This window comes from Pleurodeles waltl, chromosome 10 (genome assembly GCF_031143425.1).
Source record: "Pleurodeles waltl isolate 20211129_DDA chromosome 10, aPleWal1.hap1.20221129, whole genome shotgun sequence".
NCBI lineage: Eukaryota > Metazoa > Chordata > Amphibia > Caudata > Salamandridae > Pleurodeles > Pleurodeles waltl.
This window is the reverse complement of record NC_090449.1, coordinates 123,229,575-123,250,445: the sequence shown is the minus strand read 5'-3', so window position 1 is coordinate 123,250,445 and position 20,871 is coordinate 123,229,575. Positions and strand designations below refer to the sequence as shown.

The following is a 20,871-nucleotide window of genomic DNA, read 5'->3' as shown; positions in this document are numbered from 1 at the left end:
GATAAATGTAAAGCATTTACCAACAAAAATAAAGGATTTTTGAAGGGCAAGCCCATGAACGATTGATAGTGTTGGCCGTGCGGTGGTTGTGGTTAAAAGCCCAGACACATACCAACACGTCGGAAAAGCAGCGCTTGAACGCTGCTATGCTCAACCTAAAAAGTGATTGTTAATGTAGCTTTACTTATTTGTATTTTGCTAAACCTTTGACAACGGTATTGGATTCTTAAAAAGGAAAAAATAAGTATAGGGAAAACTTGTACCTGGTCAAATTGAACAGTCTAAGTAATAAAAAAGAATACCCATCATGCCATTTAACTGTGCCCTAACAACATCTAAAAGGAATATTGGCTTGTACTGGCATGACTGATCTATCTTTGTCATTTTTAGTATGATTGGCCTTCTCCTTTTTAAAGACTTTCAAAGCATATTTGCACACCTTTGCCAAGTTCTTTGACACTTTAGTGAATAATTAGTTTTTGCTGCATGTTTAATTTCAATATGAGTAATGACAGCTGGTTCTGATATGTTATTATATTAAATCGGATATATATTTGTACATTTACATTTCAACACGGACATAAATGACTAGTCATGCCGACCATTAGAATATCTCAGCGGCTCAGACATTGATCCATCACGTTTTATTCACTTTGTCACAATACTTCTGGCTCTCTCACTGCTTGTGAGGTTTGTCTACATCAATGTTTCACAAACTGTGAGTAGGTCGGGAGCCGATTTTTGGTGTGCCAAGAATGTCCAACTAATAGATAAAGATGCATTTGAATTGTGTATTTAACTTGTCACCTTGACATCTAGCCTCTGTCTTTGAAGAGATGCAAAGCTATGTCACCTGACAAATTGTTGCATATGTGTTTTTTAACATGGGGATTGGTGTTTACAAACTCCTCTCCTTTTGCAGTCACAGATAGAAAATAAAGTGAATTTTGTGACAACCCTGCTAGGGCTTAAGGAGTTTGAAAGGAAAGGCTGTAAGACATCATTTTTGTAACTCACAACAAAATGTAAATGCCTGTAAATATTCAGCTTGTAGAAAAGCAAAAACAAAGCCCATTTTTGTAATTCAGAACTGTGATGGAAACAAGTTTCAATACAATTAAAACAAAAATCAAGGCACTTTACTTGGTGATGCAAAGATGATAACTACTCAAAGGAACCTGATTTCCACACATTATCATTTTTGTGCAGTTATGTTTTATCATTAGGACTGTATGCGCAAAATTAGAGGCCACTTCAATGGAAAATGTGCTAACTGTATATCAAAATGCGCTACCACATAATGCTTTATTTACATTAAATATCCCCCCTGCTCATGGCCATTAGAGCTAGGTAGGTCGCGAAAGTAAAAATTGGGTTGTAATTCTACAACGTTTGGGAAGCACTGCCCCATATAATTCATTGATCCGTTGTTGTATATTAACTCAATTTTAAGCATAGGTTGTTCGCAGTGGATGCTTGTGCTTTAAATTGTTATTATGTAAGCAGATAAGTAAATCTTCCACTTAATTGAAACCTTAAAATACAGATAATGAAGCAGCAAGGGTGGTGCCAGCCATTGTCTACTGAACCATTAATAAGCAACAATGAAAATATTATGCTTTTGTTGTCTCAGTTACAACCAATAATGGGGTGGATGTATTATGAATAAATACAAAATTCCAGTGAATTCTATTGTAAGTACTGAAACTGAAGTATGCAAGTGTGCTAGTATTAAGTAATAAAATAGGAGTTAAATGAGTTGCACATAAAATCACTTTCAAGAAGAATTGTTGTGAGGGTAATCGGTTTTCATAGGTGCGCTAAACAGTGTTGCTATATAAGAGATAATTCCAAGTATACCCCTTTACTGGTCCCCTTCAAAGTGCACACTAGGCATTATTGTGATAGTAGATTCTAACAAAGTGTGCACTTTCTCTTACCCATCCTTGCCTTACAGAAGGAATGGATTAAGCTTCCAGAATGTGAATAGAAAGTAGTGGTCAATTAACTTCTTCCGTACCTTTTTCCAGTGCAGGCTTGAATGATGGATGTCTGGTATTTTCACTTGATATGCATTTTTAGCATGATGTGGATCTTTGTGTTCCTATGTACATCTTAGTTTTTTCCATTGTTTTAGGAACAAAGAGAATACTCTGGTTCTAGAGGTGCAAGTCCACAATCTCGTCCCTCTACAGCAAAAAGGGACGATGGAAGGGAAGAGGGGAAAGAGGAAGAGGCAGCAGAAATTATTCAGACTCACTGGAGACAGTACAAAGCCAGTGTAAGCTATTTGACTATTGCAGCAGTGGTTATAGGAGACAGTAGTGAATATATGCTGTCCCTGATATTCTAGATGTATGTGTGTCTAAATGTAAAAAACCCATGTTATGTAATCATGCAATTTATAAAATATCCTTGTTGTCTGACCTGTTTAAAAGTACTGGTTCATTGCTGTAAAGTAATGTTTGAACGATTAAAAGTGAATGTCTACTGCATTTAGGTTAATCTTTACTGTAGACTGACAACAGAATGCCCTTTAATATTGTCCTGTATGTTAAAGGGCTACAGTAAATTGTGTCCATTTTCCCTTGGTATCCTGCTTTCTCAGACGTGAGGTGCTGAATCAAAAAATATGCTTTGTCCATATCCAAAAAGGTTCGCATCCGCAAATAGGATGTCTCCTGAGAAATGCGTGGATGTGTTATGAATTATAAGAATTGTGATTATTTTTACGATGTTCTACTATGAAAGCAAAACAAAAGTTATTTTTTCTATTTGTACCTAGATAGAAAATGTCCCTATCTCCTACAATGCTTATTTCATTTTTCCATCTCTCCAGCATTCGATCTTTCATAGATCCATATGCTTGAATATTCCCTGTTGTCTGACTGGGGACCCACTGTACTTTTTGACAACAGCAGTACATACTTAAGCAGCACTCCATCATTAACAAACAGTTATCTTTTACAACCCATCCTCATGTTTTAATGATCTTAACCAGTCAGAAAGCCCTGCACTCCCATGTTCTCCCACTGATTATCGTCAAGAGGTCTTTTAGTATGTTTCAAAGAGGCCCTTTTATTTGTCTAGTTGAACAGTCAAATGTAATTAACTATCACGATGAAACTTGTTCCCTTATAATAAACCTCCATGCCAGTTGGGTCCCCATTGAACATACGACTCTCGTTGATTTAAAGTATGTGGCCCATAACATACTGCTTTTTTGGTAATCACTTTGTTAATCAAGTCAGTGAATTCCAGGCTCTTTCTACCCACAGGCCCCTTATAGACTTTCACATAAATACGATTGTAGTTTAAAAATACTCTTAATCAATTAGCAGTATTATCTCTCATTTCCTTATTAATTGCAAGGATCTCTTCCAAGCTTTGTCTACACATTTACATTTATGTGCCTCAAGAGCTCTCATGTAATGAATGTATGGAGTGCATCTGACATTCTCCTAGATTCTGTATGCAATGAAAGCACTCCCAAGCAACGTCAGACTTGGAAATCCACCAATACTCCTATATCTCCAATTGCTACTTTAAAATGAGTTAATGTTATTGAGTGTTGTCTTTGCAGCCCGGAGACCTGATATTCATTTCTGCTATTCTCATATGACCTAAAGATTGGTGGATCTTGAGAAACTAACTTTACATCAGTGTCTCGCTTTCTTTGTGCCAAATTGTAAGTGTATGGAATTAAACAGACCCATTAGTTAAGAGCTACATCATAAATAACTGGGTGGTTCTTTGTAACCTAGGGATGATTAATTTTGCAGTGTTATTTTATACAAGCATTAGTCAGTCATTCCGCTAGACTGCATCTGACACCATGTAGATGCCCCCATTTGCCATTTACATCATCTTTAAGGCAGTCACTTTGACGTCCCCATAATCCTTCTGTAAGAACTGCTCTTCAGTCAATTTCTGCAGGCTCTTTATCTATATGTATGGGTTTTGTATAGTACTAGAAAAGACCATAGAAACTCTGACAATCAAATTAAGGTGTTCAACATGTTGCACCGTGCTGAACAGGTAGAGTACTGCAAGCCAATATTGTCCAACATATCAACTTGCTCCTGGTGAGGTATATATTATATTCTCTTGTTATGTTATCTCTGCTGTGGTTAAGAACAGAGTAACCTTTGCTAAAGTGCATAGCTGTGTCTATATTCGTAGTCTTAAGGTTGTCCATTACCAGTAGCCGATCTTCTATCCCCACTGCTCCAATGCATCTGTTGTAGACCTAAATGTGTAGTGGTATGGGAACGTGGGGAATCATGCATGAGATATGTTGGTCAGATGGCGAGCTCACGGGTTGGATGTGCTTGTGCTTCCTGGGTTTTCTGTTATAACGCAGGTGTCCTCTCAAGTGTGGTGCAGTTAGACGTATTAGACTAAGATTATGGGCCTCATTATGACCCTGGCGGTAGAGAACCGCCAGGGCCAACGGGGGCGGGAGCACCGCCGACAGGCCGGCGGTGCTCCCGAGGGCATTCTGACCGCGGCGCTTTGGCCGCGGTCAGAAAGGGAAAACCGGCGGTCTCCCGCCGGTTTTCCACTGCCCCTAAGAATCCTCCAAGGCGGCGCAGCTCGCTGCGCCGCCGAGGGGATTCTGACAATCCTTACCGCCATCCTGTTCCTGGCGGCTCGCCCGCCAGGAACAGGATGGCGGTAAGGATTGTCGAGGGGCCCCTGGGGGCCCCTGCAGTGCCCATGCCAATAGCATGGGCACTGCAGGGGCCCCCGTAAGAGGGCCCCGCTAGTATTTCACTGTCTGCGTAGCAGACAGTGAAATACGCGACGGGTGCAGTAGCACCCATCGCACCTTCCCACTCCGCCGGCTCGATTACGAGCCGGCATCCTCGTGGGAAGGGAGTTTTTCCCTGGGCTGGCGGGCGGTCTTTTGGAGACCGCCCGCCAGCCCAGGGAAAAACTCATAATACCCTCCGCGGTCTTCTGACCGCGGAGCGGTATTATGGAGGGCGGCATCCTGGCGGGCGGCCTCCGCCGCCCGCCAGGGTCATAATGAGGCCCTATGTCTGTTATTACACAGGTGAGTGTTATTTCAATGAACTTTTTAGTATGACCTAGTTTATTGTAATATGTAATAAAGTGAAAGATGTGCGATTGTAATAACCTGAAGCACATTTTTTTTTCCAGAAAGAAATTGATGATTTTGATAAGGTAAGCAAGTTTTCCATTTATTCTCTTGTAATCTTATCTCTGCTGTGGTTAAGAGCAAAGGGACCTATGCTGAAGTGCATAGCAGTGTTAATTTTATCTGTTTATCTTTGTTTACATGATTCTTCTCTATCTTGTTGTAAAGACTGCTAATTAGGTCATCATAGATATTGTACAATCTGCATAGAATGAGTCTTAGAAGGAAAGACAAGCTGCGGCACAGAAATTGGACTATGAGAAAAAAGAAAATATAGGATAATTATCCATCACTTACAAAGAAAGAAGCAGGGTTAATATGTTGTTCATGTAGCCAATATTCAACCCAATACTGAAATGACCAGGCAGGACACAACTTTGCTTTATTTTATTTGTTGTTTATATCATGTTATCGCAGCTCAGTGGCCTTTAGAAAGCAGGGTGTGGTGAAAGAGGCTTGTTTCACAGATGTGGAAGATGGGTTGATTTCTACTTAATATTCTTGCATGTCTAAGCTCATATTTTCAGTGGGTAGGCTGGGCTCCCTGTTTTATCGTGTGTGCGACAAACCGAGGTAATTGAATGTAGCGTTCTGGCAATGAATTTAGAAAGCTTTACAGTGTATGTTCTTCTAGTTATCTCAGTGCTACTTTGTCTGGTACTGAGAGATTTTATGACTTTAAAATTATTCTTTTTAAACAGTAGTTTTAAATTAAAATAGTTGCACCATAAAAAAATGATTTAAAATTCAGCTCATTGCACCAAAAATGATCACTGGATAACATTTTGTATGTAATATTTTGAAGCACATTGGTAAATGCCAGTCAGTTTATGCAGACCTGACTACTTCAGAGCAGAGGCTTCAGTGCGTGCCCTTCAACTGCAGAGTCTCCCTCTTTATGAGAGGGTGGAGGAGTAAGCAGAGGAGGATCAGAAAGTGAGATAATACCACTTTAAATTGAGATTTCCTGAGTCTAGCCTCTGTAATATCCCATTGGATGGGTCACCTCACAATCTTGTTTGGACTGGATTACGTCCCATTGACTCATGTATATCATACCAACCCACCTCCATGGTGATAGATTGCATTTTCCAAATGGTGGAAGATTAAACTCACCATCCTCTTCAGGAAGGGAGTGTGTAAGGAGACAATAAAAATTATGCTCATAACTAGTTGAAATGGTGACCTGTCTCCCAGACCTTCCAAAATAGTTATTCGTTTTGCAGTTAGCAAACATCTGGCTACACGGATCCAAAGAGGTCAGAGATGTGTGCTAGAAAAGTAACTGTATTGGAAATGAAGACCTACAGCAAGTGCAACATTGTGCCATCCCTCCCCGCCACTCCCACCCGACCCAACCACCATGAACAGTATCTGTGTGGGTAAGACAAATCTGAGACTTGGCTTAGGAATGGCGGGGAGCAGATAGTTACAATGAGCAACCATTCTTCGGGCAAGGCGAAGAAACACCATATGCAGTATGTTGATGTGTGGAGCTGAAGCACTGGGAGTATAAATATGTATAGATTCATAGTTAATTAGGTGGGGGAATAGGTTACCAGGAACCTTTACAAAACTACAGAGCAAAAATTGACAAGGTGGTTGTAATCACTTCAAGATCTGCTGCTAAGGCACTTATTACCCTTGTAACAACAGAAATTTTGGTGCGATTCAGAGGCTTCATTGGATGCATGTATATTGGTGTAGCCTACATCCATAATTTAGGGTTTATTGCAATAATCATCTCTTAAACCCTGAGTATTACTGACACAGCAATGAGAACAGAAAGATGAAGAGTGGAGGGAGCCACTTAGAAACCACTGAGTAGGGTTAACTAGCTCAAACGTTTGAAAACAACAATCTGAGTTTCTGCAGTGGATGTTGCACTTCTAAACCTGTATTATTCCACATAGATTAAAACAGATCTATGTCTTTGGTGTAAGTATAGAATTTGAAATTAATACAAATATTGCAAGATTAATATGGTCACTCATAAATATGAATTAAATTGTATGTTAAGTAGCTACCCCTTGAGGTATGCCACAAGCAAAGGTGATCCAGAAGAACGAAAGGATCCTATGCAGACTTTTTGACCTTCCTCATGTGTACTATTTCCAAACACAGAAGATTCCACTGAGCTACTTTTGCTGTCTAAGACATCTAGACAAGAATAACATTGTTAAGCTGACAATGTTGATGTCTGCAGATAAATCATCAGGAATCATTGCTTCTGATTCCCCTACATTGTCTGTTCTGATGGATTCATCTATAAGCAGATTTCTCAAATTAAGGATATTCCTTCCAGGCTTTAGACTAATCTAGAAACCTATTCAGTAGCAATCGCTCTCCATCCTGCCAGGTGGTGTGATGCTGCCTCCAATCGTTATCTCACCAGAATGCATTATGTACCAACTGGTGTATTGGCATCAGTTTCTGTTTATTCACTTCTCATCTACTGTGTCCAGAGCTGTCTTTAAGTGCCTTCAATAAATGTCTCTGCTTTCGACAGCGAGTAGGCCAAGTGTCTCCTCATAGGACCTTGGGTTTCAAACTTTGCAGATGCTGCTGCAAGAAGATAAATGTCCCTTTTAAGACAAATATATGTGGAGACCACGGTGGAGACATGATTCCTCAGCCTGTGAATCTTGACACCTCCCTGCGCCCGAAGGCCATCAATGAGCAGGAAGGCTAGTTATTTTTGGCTAAAACCCACAGTGATATTCCCAAGTGAACTTCCTCTCCCAAAGAGAATATTCTGCTAACAGAAAAACAAACAAAGTGTCATAGGAAGGAGAAGTCTTCTTCGTCTTGGAAGCAGTTACATTCCCGTCTAACTTTCTGATAGAAACCTTCCAATCTGCCACAGATTCTATGAAGCCCTTATTTCTATCTACAGAGGCTTTTCTAGACCTATTTTGGCGGCAAAGAGGAAATCCACAGACAGATTGCCAGTTGACATAGCCATCCTCTGGGTGCCCCACACTTTTTGTCCTCTCACCAATTGCTAGAGAGCCTGGTTGTGTTCAAAGGAGAACTCAAACAAAAAAAGCTTACTTTCACACAGCTTGACTCTCTGCAAGACTAATGCCACCTGCTTTTTGGAACAGTTTGTTCATGCTTTATGAGAACCGACATAATCTACTATTGTTAGTCTGCCAGACGATATGCAATATATAGATATTGTTGAGCGATGGTCTAGATCCATTAAAACCAGTCCTGAAATGTGGCTTTGGCTAAGTGGACGCCTGTGCTCAGAATTTGAGCACGGCGGCCATGCGGCTTCAGCCTGCTTGGATGCGTTCCCCTGGAATTTTGGGCAATAGTCAGGCTACGCTTATGGACATGCCTTTTGAGCGAGAATAGCTATTCAAGGAAAAGACCAACTCTTCCTTTGACCGTTTCAAGAACAGGAGGGCTATGACTGGTATCCTGGCCTCCCCTGCACAGAATGTTCATCAACAGTGCCAGAATGCCTTCAGTTATTCTAGGGCTAGGGACAACCTGACAAATACAGCATCTCAATCTGTCCAAATATCACAACATTTGTATTGCAAAGCAGGTATGGCTGTAAGAGGAGCCACCGCAAAAGCAGCGTATCTTGCCTCCACTGTCTTCTATAGGCTGTGCCACCTGCAACTCCCTCCGCATTCATTCCTCCCCTAAAATGTCACATTATAGTGGGAGAGAGGGTTTTAGGTTTTTCTGTTTGGTAGGAAGTTGAGCTTCTAATCGCCGGGGTATGCCATTTTCTCTGTGCCCTCCCTGCCAGGACACCCCCCTTATTCAGAGCATGCTCACCAGTTCATGCCTTTCACTTGGAGAGGTGGAAGTCCTTGCCCTGTTAAAAAAAGGGGCCTTAGAAGTGGTGAATGTAGAAGAGACAGGCACAGGCTTTTGCTCCCTTTATTTCTTAGTCCACAAGAAGGGCGGAAGCCTGAGGCCTGTCCTGTAGCTCCACCTTTTGAACATATTCATCTGGCAGGATAAGTTCAAGATGCTCTCTAAGAACCAGGTTATGTTAGCTTGAAACTCATTAGATTGATTGGTGCCAATGGATCTCTAGAACACCTACTTTCATATTAGTTATCCCTGCCCTCAAGTGCTCATTCACGATCATAACGGAGTCCCAGCACTTTAAGTGTACTCTCTTGTTCGGACTGTGGACAGCCCCTTGCATATTTACAATAGTTCTAGTGTTAATGACAACTTCTCCGTGGAAGTCAGAAGTCAATGTGTTTCAATATTTATCCTGATAGCTTCAGAGTGTAAAGTCCCCAATTTTGCCCCAGGGACATCTCCAGCAGATGATGGCTTTTCTCCACAACCTCGGTTTTAACATCAAGATCCAGAAGGCTGAATGCCGTCTTGCACGCAGAGGCTGACTTTTAATGGGGGTGGTGCTCAACACAACCTTTTTAAAGGAGCCCCTCCATGCACCTTAGAAGATTGCAGATATTCAGAGAATGCTTCTGATGTCTTACTCCAGCTCAGATCCTGGTCCTATGGGTTTTGTGCCTGCTAGGTTTAATGGACTAGAGCATTGTGCTGGTGCCTCATGGCAGATGACAGCCCTCCAGTGGTGTCAGAGGGGGGCAGTGGTTGTGACATCAAGGAAGTCACTTGGCTTTGATATAGATTTTCCTGGTGGTGCATCAGAATCTGTACTGATGGGTGGATCCCTTTAAACTTTTTATTGGTTACTCATCCAGCCGTGCTGCTGGCTCAGGCTACTGTGGTTAACAATACTTTCCTGCTAGGCTCTGGTGCGCCTCCTTTCCATTTTAGGGGGCAGTATCCAGATTATGTCAGACAGTACCACCTGACAACACCAGCCTCCCTACTGGCCCAGGCTACTGTATTCAAGGATGCTTCCTCGCAAGGCTGGGGAGCTCATCTGAGTGACATGACATGGGTGACCTTTCGTCAATGTCAGTGCAGTACTTGCAGATAAACATGCTGGGGAAGCGGGTACTCTGTCTTGCCCCTGAAGGCCTTTGTTCTTTCTGTCTTCGGGAGCAACATCCAGATTCTGTCAGACAGCACCACCACTGTCTATTATATCAATACAAGGTTGGTGTGGTGTCATGAACCATATGTTGTGTAGCAATTTGCCTTTGGCAGTGGTTCTTTCCACCTGCTCAGGCTTCCTACTCAAGGTGGCTTCTGCACTCCATGTGGCCCAGTCTATTACCCTTCATCTTCCTCCACCTTTACATCCAACCGAGCTGGAGAAGTGACTATATACACTTGGCCCCAGATGTTTGGTGTAATAATACATCAACTTCACTTGTAAAGAAGTAGCGGGTGATGCTTTTTATGAGCTTTGGCAGAGCTAAGAAGGGCAAGGCGGTGACCAAACAAACCATTGTGTCCTGTGTCATTTTCTGTATAAAGATCTGCCATGCCTTGGCCAAGGAAGACCCCCTGGAGGGCATTTGTGCCAGTTCAATTTGTGCAAGGGCTGCCTCCCTGGCTCTTTCCTGAGGAATCTCAGTTTTTGATGTCTGATGGGCAGCTAAATAGTCACCTTTGCATACTTTTGCCACACATTGTTGCCTCACATTTGTGACACACAGTAATGGGTGATTTGCCTAAGCTGTATTGCATGGTTAACAGGTACTACTCCTTCTCACCTGCCAGAGAGTTATTGCTTTGGGACTCATTGTTACAGTGAGGAATCAGCAGGAAGTTTTATCCAGCAGAAGAAAATTACTTATCTTCAGTAATATTTCTTCTAAGTATATACAAAAGGAGAACTTCTCAGTGTCCATTTAAAGTTTTTAGTGGTCCCTCTCTTTCACTAGCCTTCTACTGACCTTTACAAGGCACATAACACGATTTTTAAATGCATATATTGTGCGACCTCAGGGCAGAGCCAGCACTATTTAAAGCTATGTATAACATTGTGAAAACAAATAAAGAACAGCTGTCAGAGATACGAGTGTCTTCATGGTCACAACTCCTGGTTTACAATAGTATATAACCTCATCCTTGCTTGCATCAATGAGCTCCTTTCCTTAAAGTAATGTAATGATCAGAAGTTAATTTGGGTATTTCTCCTTAATGTTACCTCTATGCCACTTAACCTAGAGGCAGGTTCTGCATGGCCTTTGGAGCATGAAGTGGACTGGATGATCTCCATCCATTGTGTCCACATTTCCTGTTCTCGAAATGCCTTACATTCCCTGTTAAATGTTATTTTCCAAACTGTAATTTGCACCAAAAAAGTATATTTTATTTAATAATTTTTTATTGATTGATAAGGATTTCTCTCAGTGTGGTAAAGGAGTCCAATAGGCAAAAGTGTCCCCTTTCTGGTCCTGTCAATCACTAGAATGACAGATTATCAGCTGGGCCCATAGATGCTTTTCATAGTGGGCAAGGGTTTGCGAATCCTTCTGCCCCATCTCAACGTTCCTGTCTCTGAACCCTCATGCAAATTTGACAGGAAATCCTCTTGGTAAATTGGGATGTTATGTCTAGATTCTGCACTGTGGATATAAGGTTGGGGGTGTGCTTAATGTTCCTTGCCTCAATTTCTTCAAAATTGATCTATCCAAAAAGTTTATAGAGGGTAGCTTTCATGCATATCATTTCCTCCCACGTGGACATAAATGGCTCTGTGATGTAGACTTTCCAAGATACATATTTTCCCTTCCTTAACTGTCAACATCACCTGAAATTCCAGAGGAATATATATATAATGTGGGGGTAAACTGGAAGTTCAAAGTGCCCCATCTTCGCTGTAGGTTTGACCCCAAATATTTTACAAAATTCATGGCTTCAGTTGTATTTCACATTTGCAGAGGTAGTTGGATGGGGTTGGACAATAATTCCCATCCAGCCCATTCGGTGTATTATTTCTTTTATGCCTTCTCCCCATATTTGTGAAGATTTCTCTCCTCCAGGTCACAGTTCTAAAAACCGTGCTTGTGCTTCTTCAGAGAATGCAGTTAATTGGTAGTTTAACAAGCACTAGTATTGGTAACCACATAACAGTTATAGTCCTTCAAGGGCATAAATCTTTTTTTCCACTCTTGCATTTCCAACAAGGTTTCATAATTCCAGAGAACCTGAGACATTATGGTGTTGCATTCAAGTGGTGTATCTTATTTGGCTTTTGCCAAAGGTTGTGGGCTTTTATCTTATCATAGTTTTCCTTCCTAAAATAGATAAACATCTTACCAAATCCTTTGACATGAATTAGAAGGAGACTCTTTGGGATATGACTTTATTTTCAGTTTCCTTATGGTTGGCATTTAATTTTCCCTGCCACACCCTGAGGTAGCCACGATCTCCGATGTCTACTTTTTTTTGTGGATAGACACCAAGAGTTACATCCATAATCACAATCTAAGTCTCTGTCTCATCTCTGGAGATCCTTTCACCTCAAGGGTAAATACTAATTACAGGAGCTTTGCTCCTTGAGTGTGTCTTGTGATGCTTTGGTCTTTCTTGTAAACATTTCCTCTGTGTTTGCCTTTGGCCTTCAGAATGGACCTTATGTGTAAAAGGCCTTATTCTTCCACATAGTTCTGCAAGGTTTTCCACTGGGCTCTTGCAAGTGGTGTTAAACATTTTAAAATCTCCATTAATGTTGTCTTTTGCATCATATTTTGTGATTTTCTTTTTGTTTTGGTTGCTACAGATGAATGTGGTTAAACTGGTGCCAGGGAAGATAGTGGCTGCAGTGGTTGTGGCTTCCACGAGCCGGATGAGAAGGTTTGAGGCTCTCCTTTTGAATGGCTTTGCATTGTTTTTCACCAGATAAAGTTTTGGAGAGGACACACCCTTCCTGAGAACATTTCTGATTTCAACATTAATCATCTTTCTTCTGATCGAATTGGTTGTTTAAGCAACGTCTTTGCCTCATCTAAATTTGAGGTGTGATGCCCTGGTTTACCAGAAGCTATAGGTTTTTATTGGGCCTTTTATTAGCTTTTAGAACTGTTGCTGTCAAGTTTGAAAAGAAGACCTCTTAAGTCACTTTTGATTGCTGTTTTGTGTCATGTTGTTCAATGCTGTTCATCACATGCTATCAATCTTGGGTTTGTCCATATGCCATCTTTTACCATCAGGTGGTGTCACTGGCATTTCAAAAACACATTCTAAGTGACTTGATCACCAAAGAAGAGTTGAGGCTTACAGTAGTAAGGCAGTGTTTAAGGACATCTTTGGTTGGTATGGCTGATACACAAACCTCTATACTTAACATTGCTATACTTTTTTTTGCTAACCATTTTTCTTTGGCTCCAAACAAAAGTTAACTCGAGTCAGTTCCATGAAAATTCAAGCAAAAAAATATTAAAGAACCTCTGACAACTCAGCATCATTGATGAGGCTGATGTACTTCTGACCTTATTTGATTTCCTCGACATGGAACTATAGTAGAGCTGTTAGTTCAGATGTTCTTTCCAAGGTCATTTATGATTTCATATGAAACTACCAAAAGGTGTTTTGCAGAATGAAAGATGTCATAAAGTGAGAACCTTGTTTGCAGGATGCTACATAGTTTCTTAACAATAATAATGACAAGGATGTGTGTGTGTGTAAATGGCATTTAAATTTATGAATATTTAATTGCTAAAGCAACACTTCGCTTTTAATCAAATATATTCTTGTTATCAACAGAGCAACAAAATCTATCACCCTTTGTACACTAATTTTATAGGTTGTAATGAAAGCAACTAAAATTAGTGTTTTTGACAGTGCGTGCTACTCCGTGCATGTTTTTATATACTAAGTGAAGTTCGGATGTACAGTAGAATTACCATAACAGATTCAGTATATTCCCTACCTTTATATTCAGTGTTTTGAGATTTCTGCTTAGACTCTTCTGACTGTAGCACCAGCAAAAATCTTATTATGGGAAGCGTAATTTGAAACAATGCAGAGGTTAGCATTTCCTTTTTCCTGATTGGAAAAACAATATTTTCCCACTAGGTTGCTACTGTGCTGCAGTCTGCTTTCAGAGGACATATGGCTCGGCAAAAGCTGCTATCATCTGGTGAAATTACGGTCTTGAAATCTCCCAGTTCTGAAAGTCTTCTACATCAGGTAATTTAAGGGACAACAGTGATTCTGATACACTCTGAAGTTCTTGATCTCCCCCTAAAATGTTGATATGAACAAGGTACTCGATGAACAATACACTTTTAAACGCTGACTTAAAGAACAAAACATGGGAAGGCATTGGGCCATAATGAAACAAGTGAGTGTTTCATAAAATTTACCATTTTGATGACTGTCTTTATTTCAATTGAAATGTCAGTTCTCTCTTCCTTTTTAATTTTCTCGGCTTGCCCAGAAGACTTGCAGAATGTTGTGTAATTTCTGTATTCTCTGGTTTGTTGTAATTTTGTGATAGATTACCAGTTTTGTTGTTGATAATGGCTTCCAGGTTTTTGTTTAATAATTTTAATCATTTTACAATCATCACATATGTGGGCCACCTATAGATCTGTGCACTCGTACTGAGCAACTCACAAGTCCCTCTCTCAAAGACAGAGAGAACATTCTTTGGATATTTGTTTATATGTAGGAGAAAGGATTATTATTTGGGATTGGCAGGTGCTCACCTCAAAGGATCAGGCCACAAATTAAAAAACAAACCTTTGCTTAATCCCTGGTAACGTGCATAAACGGTAAAAAAGTCACACATCACAATAAAATACCACAACCAATTTCAAAATAAAAACAAAAGATTTATGAGGAAAGTAAGACCTAAAAGACAAAGATTCGTTTAGGGGAACTGGAGAGATTAAATTTGAAAGATTTAAGTGAAAATAGCTCCAGAAAGCACAAAGCGCTAATGATAGTCAATGGAAGCAGTATGCAGCTGTAGTTGGATGCAACAAGTGGATAAGCCCCGCTGAAAGTCAAAAAGTTTGAAAATGTTTCTAAGTACGTACACAGAAAGAGACTTCATAACTTTTTTAGAAGAAAAATCTTACCTCGGCAGTCAGCCGCTGATATGGTAGCTGTCACAGTTGAGCCGAAGGTTGGACACTTGAAGCAGGTTGGTCCCACTGGAGCAATGGAGCATTTAAGATTTTTCACTGAAAATGTTCTAAGCCCAATGAGGAAGGGGCTGTGTTTGTTTCAGAGGTACTGCAAGTCTTGAGAGGGGCAGAGTTCAAATTCAGACAGATGCTATGGAGCTGCCGGTCAGATACGTTTTCACTCCTGTCCCCATGAAGATTCCCATGAAGCTCGAGAACTCTGAAGGGAAAATTTTTCATTTTCCAAACCTTCTTCTGATGCACAAGCAACCACGGGTATGCTTCTAAGGCCCCCAGGACCTCAAGGAAGGCAGTTTAGACACCTGCAGGGTATGAGACAGAGGCCAACAGCAAACTCTAGTCCAGGTTCAGTTGCCACTGGTTACTGGTAACTTGTTGAGTCCCTATAACCATACAGAATGTCACCCAACTGACCCTTGAAGCCCTCTTCTTTGTTCTGGGTATAAGAGAAAGCAGGTCCAATCTTCAGGGATCTTCTTAAGTCACATAATGCAGGTCCAGTCCTCCTCTGATCTTCTACAGGTCCAGCAAGGGTTCTGAGGATGGTAACTTGGCGTGCTACATTTATTCCTGGTACCAGCTAGTGGGTGGGAGATTACTTCTGGGCACTCCCTGGCCAACTGGTTAAAAGTTCCCTTGGGCAACCCAACCCACTTTCTCACTAGTTTGTTTGCCTTGCAGCAAACAAACCAACAGAGCCCCTCATTCTCAAAATTCAAGATGGGGAAACCCTTGTCCCCTTGTGTATCACCTGTGCCCTCACCTACAGCTCTGGCCAGGGTATTGAGCAGTCCCCTTCTCTGTGGTCACTAAAAACTGTTTCTAGGGATAGCTTTCTTCCCAGTTGGTTTGGTGCCAGCCTAACTAGAGGGACAAAAGCTGGGGCTTTTTCTAAGGGTCACCTAACATTTGCTTGTGACGGGTCAGATCAATTTGAAGTTAATTAAGTCCCTGGGCACAACCCAGCTGGTCTTCCTGCCAGGGGAAGAAAACACCTCTGCACTCCCAGGCCTTTGTCTCTTCCCTGGGGGCAATTTTTCACATCTCTTTCAAACCTTATTCACGCCAAGCCACAGGCTGAGCAGTTGCTGGAGAGCTAATGCAAATTAGCCTCTAGCAGCTTTAGGTCGCGTAAAGGCAACATACCAAAAGTTCCATTTCAAATATATTTAATACTAATCTGATTGTACCATTAGATTGTATATCTGTTAAATATTTAAAAAAATAAGCCTTTGAATTTAGTCTATAGCCGGTACAAGTCAAAATGATTAGATTATAGAATTTAGTCTAAACTTTGACTTTTCATATATAGCAGTTAGTGTTGTTTGGACCTTGTCATTAGTAGAATATGACATTTCTAATGTTCCAGTCTTGAATATTATGCACCCTACCTTGTGGGCAACACGGTGCCTTTAGGGGTGACGTATTTTTCATTTAAAATCAGGTTTTCTTTCCTTTCATGTGAACAGGTGGCTGCAGCAGAGCTCAAGCTGCTTCTGTCAGGCTACTCATGAGAGGCCTTAGGCCATGTTTTCACTGCCACTATAGTTGATAGCTCAATAGGTGCTGCAGGCCTAGAGTGGCATTTAGCTTTCCATGCCTGGCTAGATTTCTCCACCAATTAATCTGGTGTTACACATGTTAAATGTGCCAATCAGGATTAAGTCAATTTCAGCATGTTTTAGGGGTTAGAACACATACACTGGGCAATGAATTGCTGTGTCCCACTGTCTGAGTTTAATGGTACCAGCTGCTTAGTCCCAAAGAAAAATTAAAAACTGGGGTTGACCACTGAGTAAGATAGCTTCCGTCCAGATTCACCCAAGGAAACATTAAGAGACTCACTTATAGGATTCTAGTGGATTTTGAGCGGTCTCTCCTAACTACACTACGGTGTCAATGCTTATCTGATTCTATTACCATATGAGACCTAAAACTAATTATTTACTTAGATTTTATTGGTCAAGGGATTGTTGGACTGTGTGCTAGATCTGTCCCCTGAGCAAATATCTCATTGGAAAAAGGAAGACACCTACTGAATAAATTACACCCAACAAAACCAAATGGTTTTCATAAATGACCATTGGCTAATTCATGAATAGGTCAGTTGTATTGATAATATCCAGTTTGTCTACTCTGTCTTTTTGCTGCCACTCCTCCTTTTTCCAGCTAACTAAAATTCTCCAGTACTGGGGCTCCCGGTTTGGAGCTCATTTACCTCCAGTATTAGGAGATTTGTCTAAAGGCAGTCTGCCAGATAACCCATGTCCACCGCTGAACACATTTTTTATGACACCTTGAAATTATACCTCTTTAACAAATCATTATAAGGTATTCCATCCATCCAGTCCGTTCATCATGATGATAAAGTGCCTGGAAGTTTCTTCCAGGTAGCATATTGACTCAGTAGGACACGTGGAAGAAATGGCTGATTCTTCCCTGAAAACCAACTTGCTTGCAGATTTTGCTTGAGAAATCACTGAACTGATGGACATTTCTTCAGAGGGACATGTTTGAAGTCCAAGAGGTAGAACCCAGTCTTGGACACATAAGTTATACCCATAATTTATATGACAGTATTGTAGTATGTTTCTGTGTAGCAATGTTGACTAGCTAAAATATCTTAGAATATTCTATCACCAGCAGGTAAAGTCCAACAAAGCAACATGTGTTGATCAAGTGCATCCCATTCACACTTAGTGTGTGTCATTAATAATTACCAAGGATTGATGTTTTTAATTACTTAGAGATAACCTAGAACATCTCCAAAGTCTGCATCGTTTGCAAAATATCATTGACTAGTATAGTGGTGTATTGCATTCTGCTCTTCCTCTTATTTTAACCAGTTTGTAGCACTTTCTGCCACTAGTAAATGTGCTTTGTCGTTGTATCCCTCTGCAAGCCTTGCTCCTCTTTTGGCAACTTATTTTTATACCAATTATTAGATTGTTTTTCTTACCTCAGGAAAAGATTCAAGAATGCCTGCACGCTTTCCTTTTTTTGGCCTTCCATGAATTCATGCAGCAGTTTGAAGGAAACAATTGTTAAGGGGGTCCATTGGTCATAGGGTTCCTACCTACAAAACATCTTTATGATGATTTCCTTTTTTGTAAATCATTTTTTCATAGGTCAATAAAGAGCTAAATATAAATGGTCAACAAAGGACCTCCTCCACTACATTTGCTTTCATCTTGGCGATGAGTACTCGCATTCCTTAGTCCATTTCCCTACAGGACCTAGTTTCGCTATCAGCAACACACTTTTGTTAATGCTTCACTCTCATTCTTTGGCACACGCTTGCTATAACCCTGCCAAAGGAAAACACCTGGGGTGAGCTTGCCTGTTCACACTAAATAAGGCGATTACATTGATACGAATAGCTGCTAATACTTCTAAAATCATGCAGGCCTTGGATCTGAACCCAAAAATCAAAAGATGTTTCTGTGGGTTTTTCACTTTAGATTCAATTGTTTTCAATCCAGTGAATATGTTTTGCCATTGAAGACTCTCTTATGGAACAGTGTGAGCTGGCTTCATCAGAATCCCATATGGAGCATGTTTCTTCCCAATGTTTGGGCATACAGTATAAAAGACTTAAAGGTGAACATTTTGGTGAAATCAGCCGTTTGTTACTGGCGAACTATATGAAAGAAAACATATTTTATAGTTTAAATCTGGTTTATTAAAATATTTATCACTCTCTTTCTCATCAGCATGCCAGTAGGGTCAATGGACGATTTATAAAAGTAACTAAAAAAAAAAAATAGTCCCCAATTTTCCCATTCCTCCCCTCCTCAGCAGCTATCAAGAGAAATGTGTGGGACACAGTCTCTTGTAGAAACACCACTGGTAAATGATGTCTGGGAGGACACCCCATCTGACTATAAGGGTGTTATTGGGAGATTGGACCAGCTGTTTGAGCCATGATTCAGGGTAGGGTGGGGCAAAGCACCTGAAGGTATTTAGGGCATGTGAGTTCTGTAAGTTTGTGAGATAGAACAGGTATATGTGGGTCCATGTTTATAAAAGAGTCCATGTTTTCTCAAACTGAGACTCCCTACCCTTTAAGCTATCTTAGATTGTTTTTCTGTGCCCTGGTGTTCTTACAATCTACTAAGCCATGGATTGTGATTGGGGACAGTGTCCTTCCCCAACAGTGCTGTAATTGTTTGTTTGGTAAGGCAGCGCATTAAGTTAACATGATTGTTTAGCCTTGGGTTGTTGGTATGGATAAGTTAGTTTGTTGAGTAGGCCCTGTAAAATATAAACTGGAATTTGTGGAATATCCTTGAAGAACATTGTACTAATACTATCCATCTCCATAGTAATTTGAACAATTTTATTCTGTGACCACATTCCCTACTAGCAGGCAGATGATTCCCAGGAGACCAGGCCTGCATTCGAGCGGGAGTATAATTCCAATATAAAGTGACTTTAGTCATTGCCTCTTCACCTGCACTGCTCGTAGCTGAGGTGAGAGAAAAACGTTGCTTACTCACCATCCGAGAGGGTATGTTCCAATTAGATCGCCCACCTTTTCTGACCCAAGCATTTTGGTACAGGGTGGCTTTCTGAAGAAGTATAAAAATATCAGACATGAGGTGCTTCTCATGAGTTTTAGTGATGAGACATTTTTCAACAGCAGTCAGAGGGTGACTGGCCTGAGTTTTGATTGATGGGTGAGATACCCAATACCAAATGTTCACATAGTGCTGTTCTTCTTTCTGTGGTATCCCTTAGCCCTCCTTCAATTGCTTGATTGCCTGCAAGCCCTCTAAGTTGAAAAGATCACCCACCCTTCCTTTTGCAGTTGTTTGTCGTTCAATATAGGCATTGCCTCGGAAAGCTGGGGGGAATTCTGGATTGCCAATAATTAGAGTCTGAGGAGAGAGTAAGTTGTAAGGCCTCTCAAAATATAACTGGGCCCCAGGCATCCAATGTGACTTTGAAGACAGGGGGAAAAGTACACCCATCGGGATCGGTGTGCCTTGGCCAACCCGGGGACCTTCCAGATAGGGGTATCTGCAAGGGTTTGGTCCATAAAGCACCAATGCTTCTCCAAAGCAATTGAGTGCCATCCCACATGTATTGGAGCTGAGCTGCGTAATAGCTTATTAGTGTGGGACCCCAACCAGCCATCTGCTGAAGCTAGGTATGCCTGCTTTTTTAAAGCCTTTTTCCCCTCCCCGGAGGAACGTCGCTAGCACTACATTGAATGTTATGATGCAGTCATTCTCTTAGCTCTGTTAACAGTTGCATACTCCTCCAGATCCCCCACTGTGAAAACGCCAGAAAGGCAGCAGCCCTTTTCCTGCATAAAGAGCCTCTGTCTGGAACTGACCTTAGTCTACAAATTGATCTCATCCTCTGCTTTAGAAAAGCCCCCAAGAAATGGATATTTGGCTGATAAATCTCTCTGATCTTCCTACCCTGTTATAGCATCTTGGATTAAGTGTCCTAAGACCTTCTCAGTTTATGATGTATATAACAATACTGTATTTGAATATTGGGGTGATCCAATAAGTGGGTGCCAAGAAAAGGGGGGGACCTTGTTTTTCCAATTCAGTTTTGCGTTGGGAAATTAGACACAGCTACAGCCAAAATGGCTTGACAGAATTACACCAAATTTGCAAAAAGCTAGATTTTGATACAGAAGACATGCTTTGTGATTTAGTGTGAATCTGT

The 20,871-nt window shown here is 40.9% G+C and overlaps 1 protein-coding gene across 3 annotated transcripts in view; it reads left to right on the top strand.

The window, feature by feature from the left end:
• IQCE (IQ motif containing E) overlaps positions 1-20,871 on the top strand; it is a 245,168-nt gene that overhangs the window by 194,059 nt on the left and 30,238 nt on the right. For 2 of the 3 annotated variants that reach the window (XM_069209950.1, XM_069209951.1), the window contains 3 exons: positions 2,138-2,281; positions 5,167-5,190; positions 14,108-14,221. In XM_069209950.1, the coding sequence (XP_069066051.1) occupies positions 2,138-2,281; positions 5,167-5,190; positions 14,108-14,221 (282 nt within the window). The remainder of the gene's footprint in view (positions 1-2,137; positions 2,282-5,166; positions 5,191-14,107; positions 14,222-20,871) is intronic. The other variant, XM_069209952.1, reaches the window with a different exon arrangement.